The sequence below is a fragment of the Panthera pardus genome, unplaced genomic scaffold, assembly GCF_024362965.1.
Source record: "Panthera pardus isolate Hobbes unplaced genomic scaffold, ASM2436296v1 HiC_scaffold_22, whole genome shotgun sequence".
Taxonomy (NCBI): Eukaryota; Metazoa; Chordata; class Mammalia; order Carnivora; family Felidae; genus Panthera; species Panthera pardus.
The window spans coordinates 11,422,970-11,449,343 of NW_026526788.1; the positions used below are offsets into that span (position 1 = coordinate 11,422,970).

Here is a 26,374-nt window from a genome sequence, read left to right on the forward strand (position 1 = left end):
TGGGCTTCTTTTTCTTGGACCTGTAAGTCTTCGCTGCATTTTTAGCTCTCCTTGTCTCTCTCTCTCTCTCTCTGAGAGGGACAGAGAAGCACCAGTGGGGGAGGGACAGAGAGAGAGAGAGTCCCAAGCAGGCTCTGCAGTGCCAGAGCTGAGCCCATGCGAGGCTCGAACTCAAGAACCGAGAGATCATGACCTGAGCGAAAACCAAAAGTCAGACGCTTAACTGACTGAGCCACCCAGGCACCCCTCCCTTTGTCTTCAAATAAATGCTTTTAACAGTTGTCCCAGGTCTGAATTACACAGTTGACTGTTACCAGAAACTTCCGACTTACTTTTAACATCTCAACATGAGTAGTTCTTCTGCATAATTATCCCTCACATTTGTCTTCTGTGAAGGATCATTTGACAACTTTGAAGGAACATTCTTGAACCCTTTAAAAAGATATCTCTACATGTGCATCTATTCTCAGGGCTCTACTCGTTTAGCACCAAGGATACCAAAGAAAGGAAGGAATGAACTGTATGTAGCCTTAACTGTGACCTTTAAAGTTATGTGCCTTCGCTGCATTCCAGTAATGTGTGCATGTGTTTTATTTCTTCTCACTACCTATGCCTATTCCATTTATTTTCTGTATAATGCATTTTAAAGCCCATAAGCCCGTGTTAAGTGCAAAGTTAGCAACTTCAGAGAGAACTTGACTTGGCCTTCAGGCCTCCGTTTTGCTTGGGGCAGGAAACATAATTTTCCAATTCAGGCAATTATAGATTGTTTCTTCCCCCCCGGTATACACGTGGTAAATTTACACTCATTTCCAGAACTCCTCCTTTATGTCTTGCTCTCCCGCAGACTAAGGAAAGCCCGCGAAGTTATGCATTATCCAGGAGCCGGAAGGACTAGGCGTCCAGACTCCCCTGGGGCATAAGTCCCCGCAAGCGATGTGTCCCGCATCGGCTGCTGATGTCCATGGCTCGCCGCCGTCTGTGGCTCCTGTGATACGTGTTGCATTTACCGACAGCTTCCCTCCATCCCAAACCTTAGGCTCCTTCCCAGCTCTGCTGAACGGATCGACATTCTTCTGGTATGCGGGAGGCTCTTGGATCTTTCGTGAGCCAAGTTGCAGTGTGTATTCCGCGAGGCCACCATCAGTTTGGTTTACCTAGAAATATGCTTCAACCATTGCTACTTGCCACGCACACTGGCCGGAAAGGCAGGCTATCCACCCTGGGAAGTGAGGTATAACCCCCCACACCCCACCATGGCTTTTATGATCTGTCCGTCTACTTCTGCAGCGTGGCCGGAAGTGGGGCAGAAGCAACAACATGACCATGACCCTGGCTTCCAGGCGCTCTTTCTTCTCTTTTTCCTGCCCCAAACTCCGTTACCTAGCTCAAAAGTGTTTCTTCTACTCTTCACTTGGCGTAGAGAAAACTCAGCTGCACAGCAGCAAACCTTCTTTCAAACTCTTTTTATGTCATACACATTCATATTTCTCAGAGGAAAAGAACGCCCCTTTCTCAAAAAGTCACCCATTGCCCTTGAAAATGTTTCAGATTGTGTTCTTAGTGATGCGCGTTACATGTAGAAACTCAACAGATGGCCCTGGGCTGAGTTCGAACCCACCATTTCCCCCCATGTAAGAAATGCCGCTGATTTAATGCATGGAAGCCTTGGGGCCGTGAAAAAAAATTATGAAACGTTCCAGACTTTCTTTAAATAACTGGAAAAACACACATAGTAAGAGGAGATGATTGGGTTTTAATAGAAAGTATGTAGATCCTTGAACACAGAGGACCGTGGTTCTCTACAGAGTGCCTTGGATAATGTCAATGATTTCACGGTAAACTTGATGATACACATCTAATCCGAACAACAAGTCTATATGATTGTAGGAAGAAATGGTTTTGTGGTAAATATGGTTTGTGATTTCAGAAAGTAGATTATTAACATCTTGAGGATCAGCCAACACGTCACGGGCCCCGTTCCAAGTTGAGGTTGACACATTCATGCATGTCACGTTGTAAAATGGAGACGTTGTCTAAACATCAATGGGTAGAAACAAGAGTCGTCACAGAAAATGATACATAGAAGGTGTTCTTTACTGATTCTTTAAATGATGAATTAATACACCATTGTAAAATGAGCTGAATCTAAAATTATTACCGTGGAAGCAATGGATATGAAAGAATTGTTACTACGATTTTTACTTAGAAATACGTCAGATACCAATCAAAACTGGACAGTTTGCTCTAATTCAGAGTATTCAAACAATCCACAGAGGTATTTGCAGTCTCTTTGTAAAGCGTGAAAGCATTTTAATTTTTTTTATTATTTTATTATTTTATTATTTTTTATTTTATTATTTTATTATTTTTTAATTTTTTTATTTGAGAGAGAGAGACACAGTGTGAGAAGAGGAGGGACAGAGAGAAAGGGAGACACAGAATCCGAAGCAGCTCCAGGTTCTGAGCTGTCAGCACAGAGCCCGATGCGGGGCTTGAACTGACCGTCTGTGAGATCATGACCTGAGCTGAAGTTGGATGCTTAACTGACTGAGCCCCCCAGTTGGATGCTTAACTGACAGGCACCCCAAACGTGAAAGCATTTGAATCAAAATTTTTGGAGGCTGCATAATTGCTGATATGTAAATGGTAAAAATCAACGGTCGAAGTCAAATCTGACTTTATCGTTTCTGATCTCTGATTGACTTCGGAGTTTTACACAAGCCAGCCGCATCAAGCGTGGAGTTTAGCCAAGGCAGAAAAGTATGGTGGAAAAGGGTAAGTTTGAAGGAGACAGACCAGACTTCTGTCCCGCTACTCATACAATTTTTACCACCTTCTCATTGACTTTTACATTTTCCTAATTATAATGAGTTTATCTTATCTTCCCAAATACAATAGTTTTAGGGTCAAGAACCATATTATGCTTTTTATTTCTTAGTTAACTAGGCACAGAGTTATGCCTATTATAAACAATTTATATATAATTGAATATATATATAATATATATATAATATATATAATTGAGTATATTATATATATATTCAATTATATATATAATATATATATTATATATATTTAATTATAATTATATAAATTATATATATATAAATATATATAAATTATATAAAAATAATTATATTATATATTAATATATATTATATATAATTATATATAATATAATATATATAATTATATATAATATATAATATAATTATATATTATATAATATATATATAATTGAATATATATAATTGAATCACTCTGCAGCCTGTCAACTTCTCCAGGCTTATCCAAGATATTTGTTAGAATACAGGGAAAATATGGAAATACCTTTCTGGCTGGATGTGACAATATGGAGACAAATCACAGTGATCTTCACCTGCGGGTTCTTCTGACTCTGTTATTATACTCTCGGGCTTTACATGAGCTTTTATCTATTGCAATGTCATCTGAACTGAGCCCAGAGATAGTTTTTAGCTTAGACATAATTATGTACCTGATTAAAATGCATCCAGTTAAGAACAGGACTGCCCCAATCAAAAGCTCTCAAGCGACTAGAATTAAAAAGCTGAAAGAAAAAAAAAAATTTTTTTTTTTAATTTTTTTTTCAACGTTTTTTATTTATTTTTGGGACAGAGAGAGACAGAGCATGAACGGGGGAGGGGCAGAGAGAGAGGGAGACACAGAATCGGAAACAGGCTCCCAGCCATCAGCCCAGAGCCTGACGCGGGGCTCGAACTCACGGACTGCGAGATCGTGACCTGGCTGAAGTCGGACGCTTCACCGACTGCGCCACCCAGGCGCCCCAAGAAAAAATTTTTAAAGTAACATTATACTCATGTGTTTATTAGCGCGGCAGGGGAGAGCGTGAGGTGTGCGTTGAGTATTGTCTGTTGGTTCATACGCAGGGAGGCTTCTTTGCTTCTCCCTTCCTTCGTAAAGAGCAAGAAATGGAAGAGGTAGGAGACGGGGGGCAGGGGATGTACAGAATATGATCCTATCATCTTCATATAAATGCATGTTTCCCCCGACGTCTGCTACCTTATGAAAGGGGGCCGGTGTGCTTGGGGACAATGTCAGGCTTCCCAAGAAATCCCGTTTCATCCACAGAGGTCAAAAGTAAGCGTCTAGGACTAAGTGCACTAGGGCTAAAGTGATACTTTCCTAAACACCTTGCTTCAAACAACAGCGCTCAAAAGAATGGGCCAGAAGCCATCCCTCGCTTCACCCTCCATGCTTGCAGCCTCACCACCACTACCTGCTTTGAACTTACTAGGTCTAATCTGATCATGTCCATTTTTTCCCCCTGACAATGTCTTCATTGCAAGAAGGTTCAGACTCTCGGGTTACTATTTTTTCTGGGATTCTCCACCTGACAGGTCTCCATACACCCCCTGCCCCCACATCTCGTCTCATTCTAATTCCCCCCAGCTCTAAAGCCCTCTCTACCATCGGGAATTCGTCATCAGCCTGTATCTTAAAACCCATTTCTGATGGGCTCCCTCACCTCCTTGTCGTCTGGACCACCTGATTTCCCCGAGAACACTGCTTCCCCTGCAGCTCTTTCCTGCCGCCAAAATGGCCAGGGCTATTTACGACCTTAACATTTGCAGAACTTTGGTCAATTCGGAGAAATTTTCCCATGTCACCTATGAGCAGCACTTGGCAGTTGTTCATTTCTATCGTTGAGAACTTTTTTTCACTCGGCTTTTACAATACCATCATTTCTTGATCTTCATTTTTCTCTCACTGCTCCTTTTTTTTTGTCTCTTTGTCATATTCATCCAGCCTCTGCTTCCTGACCTCTGAGCCTTTCCATGTCTCAGCCCTCCAGCCTTGCTCCCCTTCTCCCCATCTGTACTCACTCTGCGCTCTCATCCGGTCTCTTGGCTTTCAATGGCGTCCGTGTTCAAAACGTCCATCTCCTTCTGTGAGTCTCTTCTAAATCCTAGACTCCTGTATGCAACTGCTTCTTCAGATTAATCACTCGGATGTCTCACACTTAACATCTCCAAACTACAACATCGTATCTTTCCTCCAAATCCACTCCACCCCCAAACCTCCCAATCTTCTTTAATGGCAATTGGATCGTTCTGTTGCTTAGGCCAGAACCTCTGGAGTTAACCAAGACTCTCCTCTCTCTCCTCGCGTAGAATCCATCATTAAGTGTCCTTGGCTGCGTGTTTACAAAACACATGTATATTCAGAATCCAACCCTCTTTATCACCCTTCCTGGGAACACATCAGTGCAGGCCATCACCAGTTCTTATTTGGATTACAGTAGTAATCTACTAACTTTCTCACGGATTCCACTCTTGCCCCACTTCAGCCTATCCAACATGGCACCCAAAGTATTCCTTTCTTTTTTTTCAAGTAAACTCTACCCCCAACGTGGGGCTCAAACTCACGACCCTGAGATCAAGAGCCGCACACTGTGCCAGGTGAGCCAGCCAGGGGCCCCCAAAACATAAATTAGATCATGTCCCCTCCCTGCTCAAAACCCTGCAGGGGCTACTCACTTGAGCTAGAAAGCCAGAGTCGTAACAATGGCGCTCTTGTTTCTTTCTGGCTCTATTCCATTTCTGCCCCCTTTTCCTACTGCTCCTTCCCTTAATCACTGACATCAGCTGGAGGGACCTTGTAGCCGTGACTCTCAGAAATGCTCCCGACTAAACAGCCTGTATACCGGCTGTTCTGTCTGTACGGAATGCTCTTCCCGAGTTGTTCACGTTGCTAACTTTCTCAGCGCCTTTAAATATTTTCTCACATGTCACCTTCTCATTGAGGCTGGCCTGTGTCTCTATTCAACAACACAATCCCCTACACTGTATGCCTCATCTCTTTATCCTCCTTTCCCCCTTTATTTTTCCATAGCTTCTAGCCCCTTCTTAAGTTTTGATGATTTACTTACTTGCTTTGCTTATTGGTTACTGTCTGTATATCTACTGCTAGAATGTGAGCTTAAGGAGGACAGGGATACTTAGTTTGTTCACTGGTAAGCACAATGAGCGTAGAAAAACACAGGGCACATACTAGGTGCTCAATATGCACGCAAAGTTTGCTTCTATTTCCTGCCCTGGCTATCATCAGCAATGAGCTACATCTAACGGTAAGCTGAAGATTTTTAATAATTTACCTCAAAAGCAATCACTGAACAGATTTAAACAGTAAAACAATTTTTTTAAACATTTATTCATTTTCAAGAGACAGAGAGAGACAGAGTGTGAGCAGGGAGGGACAGAGAGAGAGGGAGACACAGAATCTGAAGCAGGCTCCAGGTTCTGAGCTGTCAGCACAGAGCCCGACCCCACAAACTGAGAGATCACAAGTAGAGCCGAAGTTGGGCACTCAACTGACTGAGCCACTCAGGTGCCCCTAGATTTAAACATTTTTAAATGAGAAAGCCCTTAACCAATATCTCAATGAAACTTTAAAAAAAAAATTTTTTTTTAACGTTTATTTTATTTTCGAGACAGAGAGAGACAGAGCATGAACGGGGGAGGGTCAGAGAGAGAGGGAGACACAGAATCTGAGACAGGCTCCAGGCTCCGAGCAGTCAGCACAGAGCCTGACGCGGGGCTCGAACTCACGGACCGAGAGATTGTGACCTGAGCCGAAGCCGGACACTTAACCAACTGAGCCACTCAGGTGCCCCTAGATTTAAACATTTTTAAATGAGAAAGCCCTTAACCAATATCTCAATGAAACTTTTTTTTTTAAGTTCATTTATTTATTTTGAGAGAGAGAGAGAGAGAGAGAGAGAGAGAGCAAGCAAGCAGGGGAGGGGCCGAGAGAGAAGGAGAGAGAGAGAATCCCAGGCAGGCTCCATGCTATTAGCATGGAGCCTGACATGGGGCTAGAACCCATAAACTGTGAGATCATGACCTGAGCCAAAATCAAGAGTCAGACACTTAACTGATTGAGCCACCCAGGTGCCTCTGTGCTGATAGCTCTGTGGGGCTTGAACTCATGAACCGTGAGATCATGACCTGGGCCAAAGCTGGATGCTTACCCGACTTAGCCACCTGGCACCCCTATCTCAACAATACTTTAAATTCATCGGTGTTTATTAAGTTTAAATAACACTCATAATCATCGCCCTGTTTAACTCTCATAATATTTTTGTTAGGTCAGAGCATTATTATTAACTCCATTTTTAAAATTAAGGAAACTGAATTCACAGAGATTAAATGAGCTTGCTCAGCCTCTCACTGCCAGTAAATTTCAGAGAAAGGACTCAGCATCTGGTGTTTTGATCTCAAGTACAGTGTTCTTTCTAGGATCTTATCCTGGCTCTCAACATTGACATGATACTCACACTGGATTTTTTTCTTCACCAATATGCATTCAACAAACATTCCTAAGTGTCTGCTATTTCCCCAGAACTCTCAGCCTTGCAAACACAAAAGTGAACAAAACTGGCTCACGACCTCATGGACTTCACAGTTTCACAGAGGAGAAAGTATAGTCTAGTGACAGACTAGACATTGGGACACCTGTGTGCTCGTCTTAGGTTTCTTTTTAAAGGAGTAGCCTTGAATTTTGGGGCAAGTCAAATGAGGGGCATGACCTAGATGATTCCTAGTCTACTATTCTGAATTATTAACATTTTCTTATTTGTAAAACAGAAAATAATTATATTGCTCTGATCGTTGCTTAGGTTAGAGGGCCGGATAGATTATGATATTAACATATTATAATCTATGAAGAATTACACGAATATGTAAGTTTCATTTTATCCTTCCAAATTTATCATCCTATAGCAATGGCATGATTCCGAGAATGAGGGGGATAAACCAAGAGTAGTAAAGATTAAAATCGTACTAAAATGCACCTTAAAAGTTATACCTGACTCCAGTGAAGCATGTTTTGAACAGATGTCCCTGCTGGGTTATGTGACATGTACACATCCATATGACTCTGAGGGGTTAAAAAATTATTTTTATGCTTAGCCCAATCATAGAGAACATAATCTTTGATATTTATTAAAGTAAATAATTGTAAGAAAATGTAAAGTTATTTTTAAACAAATAATATAAACAAAAAGATTAAATTATATTCCACTAAATACATAAATGTACTTACTAAATGTGTAATTTTTACATTAATGTAGAAGCTATTATTAGATTTCTAAGTTACATAGTCTGTCATCCCATATGGAAAACATTCAGAACTCTTGGAACTCACACAGATATACATCCTTTTTGAAGGCAAAAGAACAGAAAATATAGAAAGAAGTTACCAGGGGGCACCGGGGTGGCTCAGCTGGTTAAGCATCCGACTCTTGGTTTCAGCTCAGGTCGCGTTCTCATGGTTTGTGGGTTCGAGCCTCACATCAGGCTCTGTGCTGACAGTGTGGAGCCTGCTTGGGATTCTGTCTCTCTCTGCCTCTCTCTTTCTGCCCCTCCCCCACTCATGCGTGCTCTCTCTCTCTCTCAAAATGAATAGACTTAAAAAAATAAATTAAATTAAATTAAATTAAAATTTTCTAGGAAAAATAGACAAGAAAAAAACCAAAGACCCCTCAAAAAAGCAAAGTACTGAAGCCAGTTTTCCTTCAAGTTCTTTGCCAGCCTTAGAGGATCTGAAGTTTCATTCTGAGAACTTAGCTAGTTGAAGAAAACAAAAATCAGCCCAGGGCCTGCCAAAGGCAGTTGGGAGATTTAATAAGAAACTCTCTCTGTGACAAACTGGGGTCCCGAAGTTTCACACAACTCAAAAATGAAGCAACCACAAATAGAGCAGCCTTCATGTCAACCTAGGTTTGCATTTGCCTACAGGGTCCCTGCGAACCTCAGTCAGTGACCAAGACATATAACGTCGATGTTATCCTATCAACGTCTCAGCATGTTATTTTAAGGAAATCAACAACCCCCAGACTGCTTCTAAAGTCCAGATGGAGAAGCAGAAGACCCAGAATAGCCAACACAATATTGTGAGGGAAGAAGAAGTTTGGAGGACTGACTCTAATTGACTTTAAGACTTCCTACAAAGCGACAGTGATCAAGACAGTGTGGTATTGGTGAAAGAATGGGCAAAGAGATCCATAGATGGAACAGAGAGCCCCAAAATAGACCCCCATAAATAGAGTCAACTAATCTTTGACAAAGGAGAAAAAACAATGCAATAGAGACACAACAATCTCTTCCATAAATGGTGTTGGAACACCTAGATAGCCACATGCAAAAAGAAAAAAACAAAAAGAATCTAGACACAGACCTTACACCCTTCACAAGAGTGAAAGGAGTCAAAATGGAATACAGACCTAAATGTCAAACTCAAAACTATAAAACTCCAAGGAGGTAACATAGCAGAGAGAATCTAGCTGGCTTTGAGTTTAGTGATGACTTTTTAGATACAACACCAGAGGCACAATCTGTGAAAGAAAATAACTGACAAGCTGGCCTTCAATAAGCTTAAAAATTTCTACTTTGCAAAAGACCGTATCAAGAGAATTAGACGACAGGCCACAGACTGGAAGAAAATATTCGCAAAAGATACATCTGTAAAGGATTGTTACCCCCAAAATGCAAAGAACTCTTCAAACTCAACAATGAGGAAACAAACAACCCAATTTAAAAATGGGCCAAAGACTTTAACAGGTACCTCATCAAATAGATACACAGATAGCAAATGACCATGAAAAGATGCTCAACATTATACGTTATCAGGGAAATGCAATTCAAAAAAAAATTTTTTTTTACATTTATTTATTTTTGAGAAACAGAGTGAGACAAAGCGTGAACGGGGGAGGGGCAGAGAGAGTAGGAGACACAGAATCTGAAGAAGGCTCCAGGCTCTGAGCAAGCGGTCAGCACAGAGCCTGATGCAGGGCTCGAACCCACAAACTGTGAGATCATGACCTGAGCCAAAGTCGGACACTCAACCGACTGAGCCACCCAGGTGCCCCAGGGAAATGCAATTCAAAAGAACAGTAAGAGACGACTATACACCTGCTAAAATGATAAAAGTCCAATACGCTGTCGGCACCAAATGGTGAGGATATGGAGAAGCGGGGATTCTCATTCATTGCTGAGGGTAATGCAAAATGGCACAACCACTTTGGAAAGCACATTGGTGGGTCTCTTATAAAGCTAAAGGAGTCCTTAGCATACAACCTAGCAATCACACTCCTTGGTGTTTACCCAGAGCAGTTGAAAACGTACATTCACACAAAATCTGCACACTGATGTTTATGGCATCTTTATTCATAATTGTCAACACTTGAACCAAAATGTCCTTTAGCAGGTGCATAGGTAAACTGATACATCCAGACATCAGAATATTTTTCAGCACTAAAAATAAATGAGCTACCAACCCATGAAAAGACATGCAGGAACCTTAAATATGTGTTAGTAAGGGGAAGAAAACAATCTGAAAGGGTTACAAACTGTGGGATTCCAAGTAGGAAAAGACAAAACTGTGGGTACGGTGAAAAGATCAATGATTGCCAAGAGCTGAGTAGGCAGGGATGAATCGGCAAAATACAAAGGATTTTTAGGGCAATGAAACTATTCTATATGATACCGTAATGGTAGATACATGTCATTATACATTTGTTAGAATGTAGAACGCCAAGAGTGAGCCCTACTGTAAACTATAGATTTGGGGTACTTACGATGTGTCAATGTAGGTTCATCAGTTGTAACACATGTAGCACCCTGGTGGTCATTGTCATGCCCAAGGCCGTCTAGGTTTTTTCCTCATGTTATCTTCTAGGAGTTTTACAGTTTCGCATCTCACACTTAGCTCTATGATCCGAATTCAAGTTAATTTTGTGAAGGGTGTAAAGTTTGTGTCTAGAAATTTTTTTTGCACGTGGACATCTGCTTGTTCCAACTCCAACACCATTTGTTAAAGAGACTGTCATTTTTCTATCGCACGGCCTTTTCTCCTCTGGCAAAGCTCTGTTGTTGATATTTATGGGGCTCTATTTCTGGGCACTCTATTCTGTTCCACTGATCTAGTAGTTTCTTCTCTCACTCATTCCACACTATGACTGTAGGTGACTGTAGCTTAATAATAAGTCTTGGGGTTGAGTAGTATCAGTCCTTCAACTTTGTCTTTCCCTTCAATACTGTGTTGGTAACTCTCAGTTTTGCTTCTCTCTATAAACTTTAGAAGCAGTTTGTCAATATCCTTAAAATAACCTCCTGGGACTTTGATTGCGATTGCATTGAATCTATGGACTAAGTTGGTAAGAATGGGCATCTTGATAACTTCTCTTTCCTTGAATGAATAGACTGGTTCTCACTGAGAAATTATGAAATCGTACAGGTGCAGGAACCAACCACTAGTCTAAATGCTGCAACTGCCCCTGCCAAATCTGGATTTTTAAATCTAATGTGCTGAAAAAGTCTTAGAGTGAATGCCTACATCTGTAATAGAATGTAGATACAACCAATCCATAGGGCCTCGGTAATAGGGGCTTGAGCACTGAAACAGTTTTCCACTGCAGGAATTTTGACAAATGCCAGGAGCATGTAAGATAATTAGCAGGCACTAATGCTAATTACAAAGAGATCAACAAGAAAGGGAAGGAGTGTTAGGAACCAAGATATAAGAGTAGAAGCTGTGGGAGCGCCTGGGTGACTCTGTCAGTTAAGTGTCTGGCTCTCGTTGGCTGAGGTCACGATCTCACAGTTCATGGGATCAAGCCTCGCGTTGGGCTTTGTGCTGACAGCATGGAGCCTGCTTGGGATCCTCTCTGTCCTCTCTCTCTGCCCTTCCCCCCACCCATAGTCTCTTGCTCTCAAAATAAGTAAATGAACTTAAAAAAAAAAGAGTAGGAGTTGAGACAAACAAGTGATAGAAGACAAATACAACAAATGTTGGGAAACTAACACCCAGAAGCAAAGACCAGTGAAGACACCCATCACAGCGGCTGCCCTCTGTTTCTTTACAGAGAGCAAGACAAATGCGAAAGCAAAATTATCTCGACATACTAATGCTGATCAGTTTCAGAATGTTGGTACAGTCACAAACTCAGAAAGACTAAGAATCTAACTATTAGTATATACGGGAAAATCACAAAATAACACACAAGGCACTGTTACGAGCTGCTTGCTAAAAACGGACAAAATACATTTCAAATTCAACTTGTTCTTTCCATATTTAAGTTCTCCAGGTCACATCCATACATCAGAAACAAGACCTCACGGCAAATCTTGCCAAAAATCTTTAGCGGACACAGCTTTGAACCAACAAATCTTTTAAATGAAGTATTAGGTAAGAAGCCTTTGTTGCCAACAAAAGCCTGTCAAATAAATTTACTTTATTTGTATTTGGAAGACCAAAATAATTAATCAAGAAATGGTGTGATGAGCTCACTATATTTATAATCAAACGCATTATCTCACGTTAGTTTAAAACATTTACATTAAGGGCAAAACTTGGAAACACAAGGTAGAGAGAAGTTGACCACTGGATTTTCCTTCATAATAACATGTCCAAAGGTATTATAAGTAAAACCCTATTCCTTTGTAGAAACAAAAGCAAGAATCCAGTGCAAATAAAACCACAAAATTAAATTCACACATAGCCAAGACCTTTCGTTTTGAAAGGAGAGAATATTGTCATTTGGATTATCAACTATGTAGAGGAAAGGAATAACATACCTTTATCACTGACTTCCACTTGTATGCCATTTTGATTAAAGGGCTGTTTGAGTATTTAATAGAAAAAACTGGAGCTAAGGCAAAAAATATTTTGACTTTTTCAGCTATCTTTGGTATTGTGGAAAATGTTATGAAAGCTGAAAGAAAATAAGACAGAGATTAACTACTCTTATGCAGTTACTACCATCATAATAAATGACATCGTGGCAAACAAGAGCAAATTCAGGGGCGCCTGGGTGGCTCAGTGGTTAAGCAGCTGACTCTGGTTCAGGTCATGATCTTGTGTCAGCTGTGCTGACAGCTCAGAGCCTGGAGCATGTTGTAGATTCTGTGTCTCCGTCCCTCTCTGCCCCTTCCCTGCTCTGTCCTCTCTCTCTTTCTTTCTTTCTCTCTCTCTCTCAAAAACAAATAAAGATTCAAAAAAACAATTTTTAAAGAGTAAATTCAATAGACTTTGAATAATTGACTCGCTCATTTTTTTTCTTTTAAAAATTTTTTAATGTTTATTTTTGAGAGAGAGACAGACAGAGTGTGAGCTGGGGAGGGGCGGAAAGAGAGGGAGGCACAGAATCCGAAGCAGGCTCCAGGCTCTGAGCTGTCAGCACAGAACCTGATGCGGGGCTTGAACTCACCAACCGTGAGATCATGACCTGAGCTGAAGTCAGACTCTTAACTGATTGAGCCACCCAGGCACCCCTAAGAGTGGACATGCTTTTCTCGCTCCTGATCTTAGGGGAAAACTCTGTTTTTCCCCACTGAGTATGGTGTTAGCTAAGGGTTTTAAGTCTACAACATTCTTGAGGGTAATCCTTTTAACTTTGAGATAAAAACATTTAATAAAATGTAGGTCACTTCCTCTAGTATGACTTCTATCACAATTTGTTAGCTCTATTTATTTAAGTTAAATCCACTACTAAATGTAGGCTTGTACTCTGGTGTAAGTACTCCGATGGACTTAAAGTCCTTTATTTTTATTTTATTTTTTTAAATACTTTTTTAAAGTTTATTTATTTTGAGAGACAGAGAGTGTGAGTCAGGGAGGAGAGAGGAGGAAGAGAACGCCAAGCAGGCTCTGCGCTGTCGGCGCAGGGCAAAAATGGGGCTCGATTTCACGGACTGTGGGATCATGACCTGAGCAGAGATCATAAGTCAGGTGCTTAACCAACTGAGCCACCCAGGTGAAGTCCTTTCTTTTTATTTATTTTTAAAAAATTTTTTATATTAAGTATAATTTATTGTCAAATTGGTTTCCATACAACACCCAGTGCTCATCCCAACAGGTGCCCTCCTCAATGCCCATCACCCACCCTCCCACCCCCCATCAACTGCCAGTTTGTTCTCAGTATTTAAGAGTCTCTTATGGTTTGCCTCCCTCCCTCTCTGTAACTTTTTGCTCTTCCCCTCCCCCGTGGTCTTCTGTTAAGTTTCTCAGGATCCACATAGGAGTGAAAAGATACGGTATCTGTCTTTCTCTGCCTGACTTATTTCACTTAGCATAATACCCTCCAGTTCCATCCACGTTGCTGCAAATGGCCAGATTTCATTCTTTCTCATTGCCAAGTAGTATTCCATTGTATATATAAACCACAACTTCTTTATCCATTCGTCAGTTGATGGACATTTAGGCTCTTTCCATACTTTGGATATTGTTGAAAGTGCTGCTATAAACATTGGGGTCCAAGTGCCCCTATGCATCAGCACTCCTGTATCCCTTGGGTAAATTCCTAGCAGTGCTAATGCTGGGTCATAGGGTAGATCTATTTTTAATCTTTTGAGGAACCTCCACACTGTTTTCCAGAGCGGCTGTACCAGTTTGTTTCCCACCAACAGTGCAACAGGGTTCCCGTTTCTCCACATCCTCTCCAGCATCTATAGTCTCCTGATTTGTTCATTTTAGTCACTCTGACCGGCGTGAGGTGGTATCTCAGTGTGGTTTTGATTTGGATTTTCCTGATGAGGAAGGACGTTGGGCATCTTTTCATGTGCCTATTGGCCATCCGGATGTCTTCTTTAGAGAAGTATCTATTCATGTCTTCTGCCCATTTCTTCACTGGATTATTTGTTGACTCACTCATTTCTTAATTCCCTTATCAAACATTTATCAATCACCCAGTTTGAGACATGCATATCAATCACAACATAATGCAGATTATTAGTATTAAAAATAATACCTAGATCATAACTTGTGATAAACCAGCAATAAAACAGTCTTGTTAACACCGTAGTTTAAAAACCAGAAACAACATTTAGCATTTGTATAAGTAGCAATGGTGAAAACGCGCTAAGTTGATTTTTCTGGTATTTGAATCTTACACTTTAGGTGACAGAGTCAATAAATGTCAAATAAGTTTAATATTTACTTTTAATTTATTTAAAAAGTTCCTTGCCTTCTTGTACAGAGGATACCGAATGCTGGTTTATATTATATTGTTAGTTTAGAGTCACTGATATGACAATTATTTGTCATCTTATCAAGCTACATATTTGCACATCTTAAATATTTTTATAGCTTTTCTGTTTTCTGAGTTCTGAGAAGGCAAATAACCAAAGAATTATATGTCATAGTATGAGTCAATAAGCTCTAACACGTAGCCCACTTGCTTCTTATTTCATGATTTTCCAGGATTCCTGGTTCCGGATAACTGACACATGGCTAACTAACATCAGAGAACAGATCTATGGAAAATGGGATTAGACTGTTACTCAACACATTTTTTAAAGCGGGAAATGGATTATTCTCATAAGAAAATGATAGTTTTCAGCCTAGAACAGACTCAGTTAATATTGGCTTCTATCATAAAATGGCCTTTGTAACTTCCAAAGTAGAAAGGGTGAAAGTAAAAAAGTTTAGCATACCACGTAAGAGAATTATGTTAGGTCTTAGGGAATGTATTTGTTTTCCTGAAAGTGAAGCTGTTATGCCTGAGCCAGAAGTATGATGGCCGTGAGCTGTGGGCAGCTCTTTTCTAGTCGTCTTTAAACATGTGATGACCTTCCTCGCCCCTGTGTACATCTTAAGTCTCATCCACCCTGAATGCATAAACATAAACTTCCCTTTCAAGTCTCTCCCTCCCAAAGTCCTTTGCTACATTTAAACAATAAGAGTAGGTATGACATTTCTATTTGTAGCACAAGAGGTAGTCATGATCTCGAGATGGATAGCCAACTTTCCTACCCTTGGAAACCAACAAAACCGCAAACAACGTGTTGTTGACAATCCATTCTTTGTGACTAGAGAAGATAAGGTAGAAGGGAAGGGGGGGGAAGCTGCCAGGCGCTGCTGTGGCATTCCTGCCTCTGGCTCTCCTTTACTTCCCTCGCAGCTCTGGAAGTTCACCCACACCCTGGAGAAGGATGCCTGCAGACCCTACAAGAGTCCTTAAGGAACATTAGGACCATACCGATAGTGGTGCCCTGGGAATGGCCCACGTAAAATATTTCCTTTTGTCCCGTGTGCTTCACAATGAAGTCAATGGAGGCGGGGAGGTCGTATTTAGCCATTTCATCAAAACTACAAAAAAAAAAAAGACAAAAAAAGAAAAAAGAACATTGAAATTCCCTTGCTACTAACGGGCTGTCAACACAAACTTCCGTGAGAACACAAAGTCAAGGAAATAAAATAGCCCCAAGATAGTCTTTAAAAAAAATTTTTTTTTTAATGTTTAGGTATTTTTCAGAGATAGAGAGACAGAGCATGAGTGGGGAGGGGCAGAGAAGAGAGGAAGACACAGAATCTGAAGCAGGCTCCAGGCTCTGAGCTGGCAGCACAGAGCCCGACACGGGCTCGAACTCATGGACAGCGAGATCATGACCTGAGCCGAAGTCGGATGCCCAACCGATTGAGCCACCCAGGCGCCCCTCCCTAAGATAGTCTTATAAAGAGGGTGTTCGTGTATTCTATGTACAGGGAAATACACTAAGTGTAATGGAGCAAAAGAATGGTTGAAGGAAGGGTGGGGTTGGCCAAGGAAGGTCACTACTGAAAAAGGAGAAACACACTTAAAATCAGACAAGCACTCTTTAATTTTCAAGCCAAAATTTGTATCCACGTTGATGGTCTGTTAAGAGACCTGACTGAGAGAAGAGCCGCATTCTAATTCATTTCATTTAAAAACCAAACCAAACGTTCGATACGCTTATCAAACAAAAGGAAACATTATTTGAGTTTATTGGTACCTGAAGGCCCAGAATTCTTTGGAGTTCGTTTTCAGGTACAGGTGTTTCCTGGACCACGTAGTTCCTCGGCTGTTCCCCAGCCACACGTCATAGCCGGCATCTGCCAGAATGAAACCCAGGCTGTTGTTGGGAAGGTTGGAAACCCAACTGCTGCCAGATGTCAACAAGCCATGTTGCAAGTAGACGACAAGTTTCTGAGCTGGAAAAAAAGATGCAGAGAATTTCTTTTTAAATTTTATAATATCTGGGCGCCTGGGTGCCTCAGTTGGTTAAGCGCCCGACTTCGGCTCAGGTCATGATCTCGCAGTCAGTGAGTTCCAGCCCTGCGTCGGGCTCTGGGGTGACAGCCCGGAGCCTGGAGCCTGCTTCGGATTCTGTGTTTCCCTCTCTCTGCTCCTTCCCCAGCTCACACTCTGTCTCTCTCTCGAAAATAAATAAAGATTAAAAAAAATTTTTAATAAATTTTATAATATCTGTGTAACTAGCTCATGGGAAATTCAATCTTTTAATACATGACAGTTTGGAGATTAAAAAAAATTGTTTAATTTTATATTGTAGAAATAGGGTAAATTATTAATGTTTAGTCCCATTCTATGTCAGAGATATAGAGATATATGTCAGAGATATAATGTGTTAAACACATTAGTTTATTTTTTTAATTTTTATTTTTTAACGTTTATTTATTTTGGGGACAGAGAGAGACAGAGCATGAATGGGGGAGGGACAGAGAGAGAGGGAGACACAGAATCGGAAGCAGGCTCCAGGCTCTGAGCCATCAGCCCAGAGCCTGATGCGGGGCTCTAACTCACGGACTGGACCGCGAGATCGTGACCTGAGCTGAAGTCGGACGCTTAACCGACTGAGCCACCCAGGTGCCCCTAAACACATTAGTTTAAACACCTTAGTTTACTAATGGATATTTTTCAAATGACCAAGTGCATAATTAGGCCGTGTCTCATTTAAATACATCAACTTTTTTCAAAGTCTATTTATTTTGAGAGAGAGAGAGAGAGAGAGAGAGAGGGAGAATGCATGCAAGGGGAGTAGGGGCAGAGAGAGAGGGAGAGAGAGAATCCCCAGTAGGTCCCGTGCTGTCAGTGCAGAGCCTGATACAGGGCTCGAACTCATGAGCAGTGAGATCATGACCAGAGCTGAAATAGTCAGATGCTTAACCGACTGAGCCACCCAGATGCCCCTAAATATATAAACTTTTAAGGATTATTCAAATATCTAAGAGTGATGGGAGCACTCATATCCATTTTAAATAGCATATTGCATAAAATATTATATTGTATATGATTTTCCCACTCTTCCATTTCGTAAGATGACTTTATAATCACATTTTCACAGACATATTCAATATATGTGTTATCATTAGAACCACTGTGCTAGTTACCTAACGGAGTTCCCAGAACTCTGATTGTGCTTGCAAGCTTTTTGGGAAATAACACTTTTTGAGTAATGTTAAATGTGCTCACGAGTAACTTTGTTAAGCCCCGAGTTGTGATTTACGCATAATCCGCATCATTAGCGTCTACTGCCCCAATGCTGTGGGCGCCCCGCACAGACCCACTGACCAGGCTGATGTTTGCGCCCGCCAGCTATCGTGTTACCAAGTTGTACCTGGCTGCCCCTTCTCGGGGGAGGCTGAGAACGTACAGTGTTGGCTGAAAGGGAGCTCCCACACCAGAGGAGGAAGGAGGCCACCTTCTCAAGCAACTGACACAAAGGTACAGAGAGCTGAGTCCCTTGCTTCTGGGTTGGACCGACTCTGATGTACTTCGTGTTGTATATCACCCCAAGGGACAGGGGGGAGGCTAGACTCCAGGCGAGACCACATATTTGCTTAACTCCTTCCTCTGCAATCTTCTTTTTTAAAAGTTATTTATGAAGAAAATTGTTTTTAATGTTTATTTATTTCTGAAAGAAAGATTATGAGCAAGGGAGGGGCAGAGAGAGAGGGAGACCCAGAATCCGAAGCAGGCTCCAGGCTCTGAGCTGTCAGCACAGAGCCCGATGCGGGGCTTGAACTCACGAACCACAAGATCATGACCTGAGCTGAAGTCAGACGCTTAACCATTTAGAAACCCAGGGGCCCCATCCTCTGTTCTCTTCTGCTTCTCCTATCTCCTTTTCCCTGAGATTCCCCTCAATAAATCACATACCCTCAAATCCCTGCCACAGGCTCTGTTTCTAGGGAACCTGACCTGGACGTACTACTGAAAGTGACCCAGGAAGTAGACATTTAAGGACGGGGTTGTGGAGTTGGTTTCCTTGCTGGCTGGCCGACAATGAGGACCCGTCACTGATTGTAGGTAGAGACTGAAAGAACACTGGATGTTGTGGCGCTTAGCCCACTGGCCAAGATATTCATGTTTCCTGTGCCGATACAGGAAAGGGGTGACTGGCTTGCTCAGTATCTGTGACAGTGAGGAAGCACAGAGGAAATGGAATTATGAGGTCTGGGGAAGCGGGCGGCTGTTGTTGAGTGCCAGTGGTGTTTTAAAGAGAGAAAATTGCAGACCCGGGGCAATCACTCACCACTTCAAAGCAAAGGGTGCAAGTCCTAAGACCTTTTCAGTGGCATTTCAACACCTCGTCGTCTACAGTCAGAGGGCAAACTGATTTCTACCAGAATCATGGTCATGAACTAATTGCCAGGAGAGTGGGACTTCGGGAAGGTTGAACTGTCAGTGCTGGAAAGAATCTATGTCATATTTGGGGCTTTGATAGGGAACTAGGACTCTGAGACTGTCTGAATGAGAACTTTGGAAGCTTACATCTCAGGGTTCCCTGAACCCACTCCTCTTTGTTGGAGCATAATGCCCCCTCTGACTTATCTTTCAGAACAGGTCTTCTCCTCCTGAAGATCCTCCCCAGTGCCTTCCTGGATGCTCCATCACCAGCACTGGTTGAGGTCCCCAGTGGCTGGACTGGAGCGTGTTGGGTCTGCTGAGGGAGAGGTGAGATTGTAGGCTAAGAGAGCTACAAAATCTGGCTAATACGCATATGACCGCAGAAGTTGGAAGAGTCCGCCTAAATGTTAGGTAGAAAGGAAACATATACATACGTATATGCTGGATAAGGGAGAGTTTGTTCATGCGTGAGTGCATTCCTACGATACAAGATTTAACACAGCCGCAGTGGTTCCAGGGGTCAGTCCTCATACTCTGCCAGGGTTTCTCAGAAGCTTAGACAATTCCAGAATAAGAAAGCAGACTGTGGCGGAAAAGATACGGAAGCTAATCTATTGAATGAGAAAAGAACACCCACCAACTGATTTAGCATGCCTTGGGAGAGCCCACAGGATAGAACACCTACCAGGTTGAAAAAAATACTCTGGTGAGGACATCAGCAAAATTCAAAAGCTCAGAAGTGGAGAACTTCTATTTCCATTTTGGGATGTATAATAAACTGGAAAAAATATTGCTTTTATATATATGTATATATAATACACACATATATAATATAAATATATATAATATATATGTGTGTATTATACATAATATATATAATATATTATATATTATATATTATAATTATATTATAATTATATATTATATATATAATTATATATGTGTATTTATATATATATAAATATATATATATCCCTGATATATATATATATATAATATACATATCAGGGAGCTGATTCACAGAGCAAAAATCTGGCCCCAAATCTGAGGAGAAACAGGTGCTTACAGGGAAAGAGGAGACATAGTCCTTCTTCATGGGGGATGCCCAATATGAATAGTTTGGGAAGAATAATTGAAGAATTAGTGAAGGCCAGTTCTCTGGCTCCAAGGACAGGACAGGGTGTGAAGGACAGGGTACAGTTGAAATGGGGAAAGTCCATATCATCCTATGAGCTCCATCCCATGAACCCTACATGAACTTCACAGAAAAGATTGGAAAGAGCCTTACAGAAGTGTCTCAGTTGGGGGGTCAGGGCACAGGGAGGGAAACAAGTACTTCCCAGGGCACACTAGCCAACCAAAAGCGCATAGGATGACTCAACCAGCAGATGTCAGCTGGACATTGGTCTTGGCCATCCCAGTGCTATGCAGGGGGCTCACAAAAGGAAGGCCCATGAAGACAGAGATGTAGACTAAACTGGCTGCCCCAGTTTGGGCTTCTCACCAAGGAGGAGCCATGATGACAGAGATGTAGACTAAACTGGCCCCCCAATGTGGGCCCCTCACCAAAGCAGATCTAGCTACTGCCCGGGCAGTATGTCTAACCTGTCTGCAAAGGAGATCTTACACAGTAGCACCCCCTGAAAAGACCAAACCAGCCACTTGGAGGCCAGTTGTGTACATCAGACCCTTTCTCTCCTAGAAAGGGCCGCAGTTCACTATGACTAGGACTGGTATCTGTTTCTGCTATGATTTACCTTTCTTACCACACAGAACCACACCCAGCACTACTGTTCAAGAGTTCATGGAATGTCTGGTCTGCAAATATGGAACCCCTCATGACATTACTTTGAATAAAGGAATTCACTCCAGGTCAAAGAGGGTGCATTCATTAGAAGGCCACTGGTTTTACCACATGACAACCCTCACGAGGCTGTTAGCCTCGCAGAGCAATGAAACAACACCCCGGTAGAGAAGCCAGCTGGGAGATGAAGTCCTGTAAGCACGGGTGCGATCCTTCAGGACTCATTATATACCTTAAACAAACGCCCAGAACATAGTGCTGCTTCCCCTAATTGGTAGAACACATGAATCTGAGAAATAAGGGATTAGGTGTCACACTAATACCCAGTAACTCACTCAGAGGTTTGCACTTTCTGTCCTCACAATTTAAGGCTCTTCAGATCTAGAGGCCCTGGTTTAAGGCAGAAAACACTCCCACTAGCTCATGAAGTAAACATCTAAAGAAAAGAAAAGAAAAAAGAAGAGAAAAGAAAAGAAAGAAAAGAAGAGAAAAGAAAGAAAAAAAAGAAAAAAGAAAAGAAAAGAAAAGAAAAAAGAAAAGAAAAGAAAGAAAAGAAGAGAAAAGAAAGAAAAGAAAAAAGAAAAGAAAAAAGAAAAGAAAAGAAAAAAGAAAAGAAAGAAAAGAAGAGAAAAGAAAGAAAAGAAAGAAGAGAAGAGAAAAGAAAGAAAAGAAAAGGAAAGAAAAAAGAAAAGGAAAGAAAGAAAAGAAAGAAAAGAAAAGAAAAGAGAAAAGAAAAGAGAAAAGAAAAGAAAGAAAAGGAAAAGAAAAGAAAAAAGAAAAAAGAAAAGAAAGAAAAGAAGAGAAAAGAAAGAAAAGAAAAGAAAAAAGAAAAGAAAGAAAGAAAAGAAAAGAAAGAAAAGAAAAGAAAAAAGAAAAGAAAAGAAAGAAAAGAAAAAAGAAAAGAAAAGAAAGAAAAGAAAGGAAAAGAAAAGAAAAGAAAAGAAAAAAGAAAAAAAAGAGAAAAGAAAAGAAAGAAGAAAGCTATGACTGCCACCTGGTCACTTTGGGCTTCTCGTGTTGGAAGACTTGGGGGCAAGGAAAAGAATTACTACATGGGCAGGAGTAATGGGTCCTGATCATCATGAGGTGGTAGGGCTTCTGATGCAGAATGAGGATAGAAAAATACATTTGGTATTCATGTGATTCACTGGGATATCTTTTGTTGTTACTCCCGTGCCTTGTCTCACCTGTAAGTGTGTAAATACTGCAGCTGTGACCTGTTATGGACACGGTAGCCCTTAGGGATGAGGACCTGGATGGCCACATCAGGGAAGACAGCTCAGAGGGAGGGGAATCGACACTGGGTAATACAGTTGGGAATGTATAAGTACCAGTCATGGCCTTAGGGTCACCTGCAAAAGCAGATGCCATAATTTCTTTCCCTCTCCCTCCTCTTGTAAGTTTTCCCAGAAATTCGGACCTTCCAAAATCCTGCAAAACCTGTACCGGGATGAAATAAACTTAATGTGAAAAACAGACAGATCTAGTAACACAAGGGGTGCACTCTGTTATTTTGGTGCCCCATCTAGATTTCCTTTACTAAGCAGGGGGACCATTCTTCTAGTTGCTGTGGGTTTTACTTTCTGAGTGTTCATTATTGCCCCTTTCTCTGTAGGATTGGCCCCGGGCAAGTGGCAGTTGCCTCACGCAGGAGATTATATCTATTTCTATGAGTAGCCTTCAGGCAAAGGTGTGGCAACATGGAGAGTTGGGCTAATTCCCTAACTTCAAGGCGGGACCACTTTGGTAGTCAGTTCACGGACCTACGAGCTCTCTGAGATCAGATTGCATCTGGACTTAGCTGAGTCCCATCCTTCCTTAGCTCCTTCCCCTGCCCTCCCCTGATTTCCACAGGACCTTCTCCTGACAGTCCTACCCTGATTTCCACAGGACCTTCTCCTGACGGTAGACCAGCAATAAATCACATGCACCTGAATCTCTGTCTCTGGCCCTGCTTCTAGACAACTCTAAAGCCCTTACTGTATTTTTAGATTCCCTTTGAATATTTTATTACAGTATTCGTGAAATTAGATCATACCCTCAAAAGTGATCACTATGATTATGTTAAATCTATGTGAATATTTTCTGTCCAGTAGCTGTGACCTTTATAAGGATCCCAAATTACATTGGTCGAGGTGGTTTCAAATTAATATCTTCTCTGAAATGTACTTTAATGTTCAAAATGAGAACTTGAGATGGTATTCTATAATATGAGAAACATTCCTTTCAGGAAGAAAATCTAAAGAGGAAAGAAAAAAAAAAGGCTGATTGTTGTTTTTTAAATTATCTTTAATGTTTATTTATTTTTGAGAGAGAGAGAGAGACAGAGCATGAGAGGAGGAGGGACAGAGGGAGAGGGAGACACAGAATCCAAAGCAGGCACCAAGCTCTGAGCTGTCTGCACAGAGCCCGATGCAGGGCTCAAACCGACAAACCAGGAGATCATGACCTGAGCCAAAATCAAAAGTCAGACGCTTAACCGGCTGGGCCACCAAGGCAGCCCCAAACAGGTTGGTTTTTATTTGAGCAATTAGATGAATAAGCAGAAGTAATCTGTTACATATTCTGCTCATAAGTGGCCGATACAGAATTATAATCCTCGTGACAAATTTTAGTGCTTTATGTTTTCACCTCACTTGCTGATAGTGATGTACCGTAATGTTGGAGTAAAGAACCATGAGGCTATTACCAACTTGATCTCTTTGCTATTAGTAGACAAGAGCCGAAAGACGAGGAAGGAAATTTTTACCAGCCATTTTTCAAACCTACAGAATAATGTTACCCTGTTACATTTCTAACCCCTCATGAAACAAAGAACTTGTAGTGAATCAACACGTATGAGTAGAGTGATCCACAAAGAAAACGTGGAACAATTTGTGTTCCACCGCACTCTAAAACCATTCCAGAGGCTCCTGGGTGGCCCAGTTGGTTAAGCATTGGACTTTGGGTCAGTTCATGATCTCACGGGTCAAGAGGTCCAGCCCCATATCAGGCTCTGTGCTGACAGCTCAGAGCCTGAAGCCTGCTTCAGATTCTGTGTCTCTGTCTCTCTCTGCCTGTTCTCTGCTCTCTCTCTCTCAACAATAAATAAACATTAAAAAAAAACACACACAACAAAACCCTCTGTGAACCGGAAACCAGTGGAGAATCACATTCTCTTTTTGAGGCATGTAGAGACTTGTATGCGAAGTTTTCGGTGCACTTAATCTTTAAATCCTTTTCTTGTCCTAAACTTACTGAAAAGAAGTGGCAAAGTGAAGAATCTCAGGTCCCAGAAAGTCACCAATGTGTTCTCGATTGAATATTACCTGAATTGTCATTGTTCGCCTTCCCATAAGGAATTCTATAAAGGCCAAGGATATAACCATCTTCAGTTACAACATCATGCACTTCACCTGGGTAGCCCCAATAGGAAATCATTTGGCTCTAGATAAAGAAAAAGGAAACCTTTTAGTATGTTGGTCTGTTAATGTAATGTGATAACAATCTAACCTATTAATGTAATAATGGACCTTCATACTGTCTCAACATTAGGACTATTTTTTTCACTAGTTCATTGATGCCTTCAGTGATAGATATTTATAGAACACCTACCAAGGTGTTATACATTGTATTCATCAGTCTTATACATTATTTTTTTCTAACTACTAATCAGTCATGCTTTTACTCAACCAGATACAATTTAAAAATATATGTTTATTCAACGATGTTTGTATGTCTATGCTCATAGGTAAGCTTAGGTCTGAAATTTGTATGTTTATGCGTGTATACAAAAGAGAATTTGTAAGTCCTCCATACATATTTATATATATTTTCATCCAGGGACAAAATAAGGCTAAAGCTACAGAACAGTAAATGGGGACTATGGCCTGACTCATATCAAAATATACAAATGCAAGGATATAAATTTGACTGCAGATCTATTAAAATAAAAGCACCCCCAAATTACAGAAAGAGTAGTATTCCCTGTTATTTTGGCAACTTAGCATTTATTTCCTAGCAGCTTACGATATTCATATTTGCTTCAGGGTTTACAGATCTTCGGGATCGAAAGGCACCATGAGTAGTCCCAAGAATTAAAATGAAAGACATCACTTTGAAAAGGTACCACATTTGGGATCTACATACCAAAGGAGACATTAATACTATTAAAATTGCAACAAGTAATAACATTTGACTATTTGAATAATTCTGTGAGTTAAGGAATATTACCAGTTTCAGATAAGAAAGTTGAAGGTCTGAAAAATTAAGTAAGTTGTCTAAAGATACAGGGTGTTCTTGGCCGTCAAGATTCAGATTCGTTCCCGCTTCATTCTCAAACCCATGCTTTTCCAGCCACCCTATTTTGTAGCGCAAACCCCCTCTTTGAAGTCTCCATCATAGAATTGCCTAGCCCAGTTCCAAAAACTTTATCATATACTACAAGTTCATTGATAGCTGAATTAAGGATGTAATAATATTCTTACCAGGCTAACACTTATTTAAAGTGTGTTTAAAGGTTGCTGGGTTTTGGGGAGGGCAGGAGGACGGGTGAGGAGATTAGGAAGATTGGATAACTCAACTTCCATCCAGACTCTCAGCATCTAGATTTTACTGCATACAGAAATGCTTGTTTTGAGTATCCTAAATTCTGGGAAACCAGGACTCTTAAGTTCTTTCTAGAATAAGAAACCAGGGAGCCACCGAGGTCACTGCCCACATTCTCTCCCAAAAGCATGACTTATGGATCTCACGAACCTTCTACAATAAGCCAGGCACTGTACCTGGAAGGACATTGTGCAGAGTTCATAGGTCTGGCTTTGCCACTCACAAGCTATGTGACTTAAAGGAAGTTACTTAACCTCTCTGAGCATCAGTTTCCCTACCTATAAAATGTGAATAATACCTCCTTCTCAGGGTCGTCATAAAACTTCAATTTGATAAATGGGATATGACGCTTTGTTAGTATAATACCAGTCAAATAACAATTATTTGTTAGTATAATACCATAGCTAACATTTACTGTGTGTTAGACTTCCTCACTTAAGAGAACAAACTATTACCAGTAACTTAGGAAAATAATTTATGTGCAAATAATTGCTATGTCTTTCTTATATGTTTGTTAGCCTAGTTCCAGTGCAATAATTTAACAACTTGCT

General features: G+C 41.0%; 1 protein-coding gene across 1 annotated transcript; it reads right to left on the reverse strand.

The window, feature by feature from the left end:
- Positions 1-1,736: 1,736 nt before the first annotated feature.
- On the reverse strand, positions 1,737-25,351 carry LOC109255387 (lipase member J-like). The gene is made up of 9 exons (XM_053910169.1): positions 25,245-25,351; positions 24,545-24,662; positions 16,797-16,995; positions 16,022-16,131; positions 12,621-12,757; positions 12,112-12,259; positions 7,852-7,922; positions 3,500-3,571; positions 1,737-2,036 (listed from the first exon to the last, which is right to left on the reverse strand). The coding sequence occupies exons 1-9, from the start codon at positions 25,347-25,349 to the stop codon at positions 1,803-1,805; spliced, it is 1,194 nt and encodes a 397-aa protein (XP_053766144.1). The 5' UTR covers positions 25,350-25,351; the 3' UTR covers positions 1,737-1,802.
- Between the last annotated feature and the right edge of the window lie 1,023 nt (positions 25,352-26,374).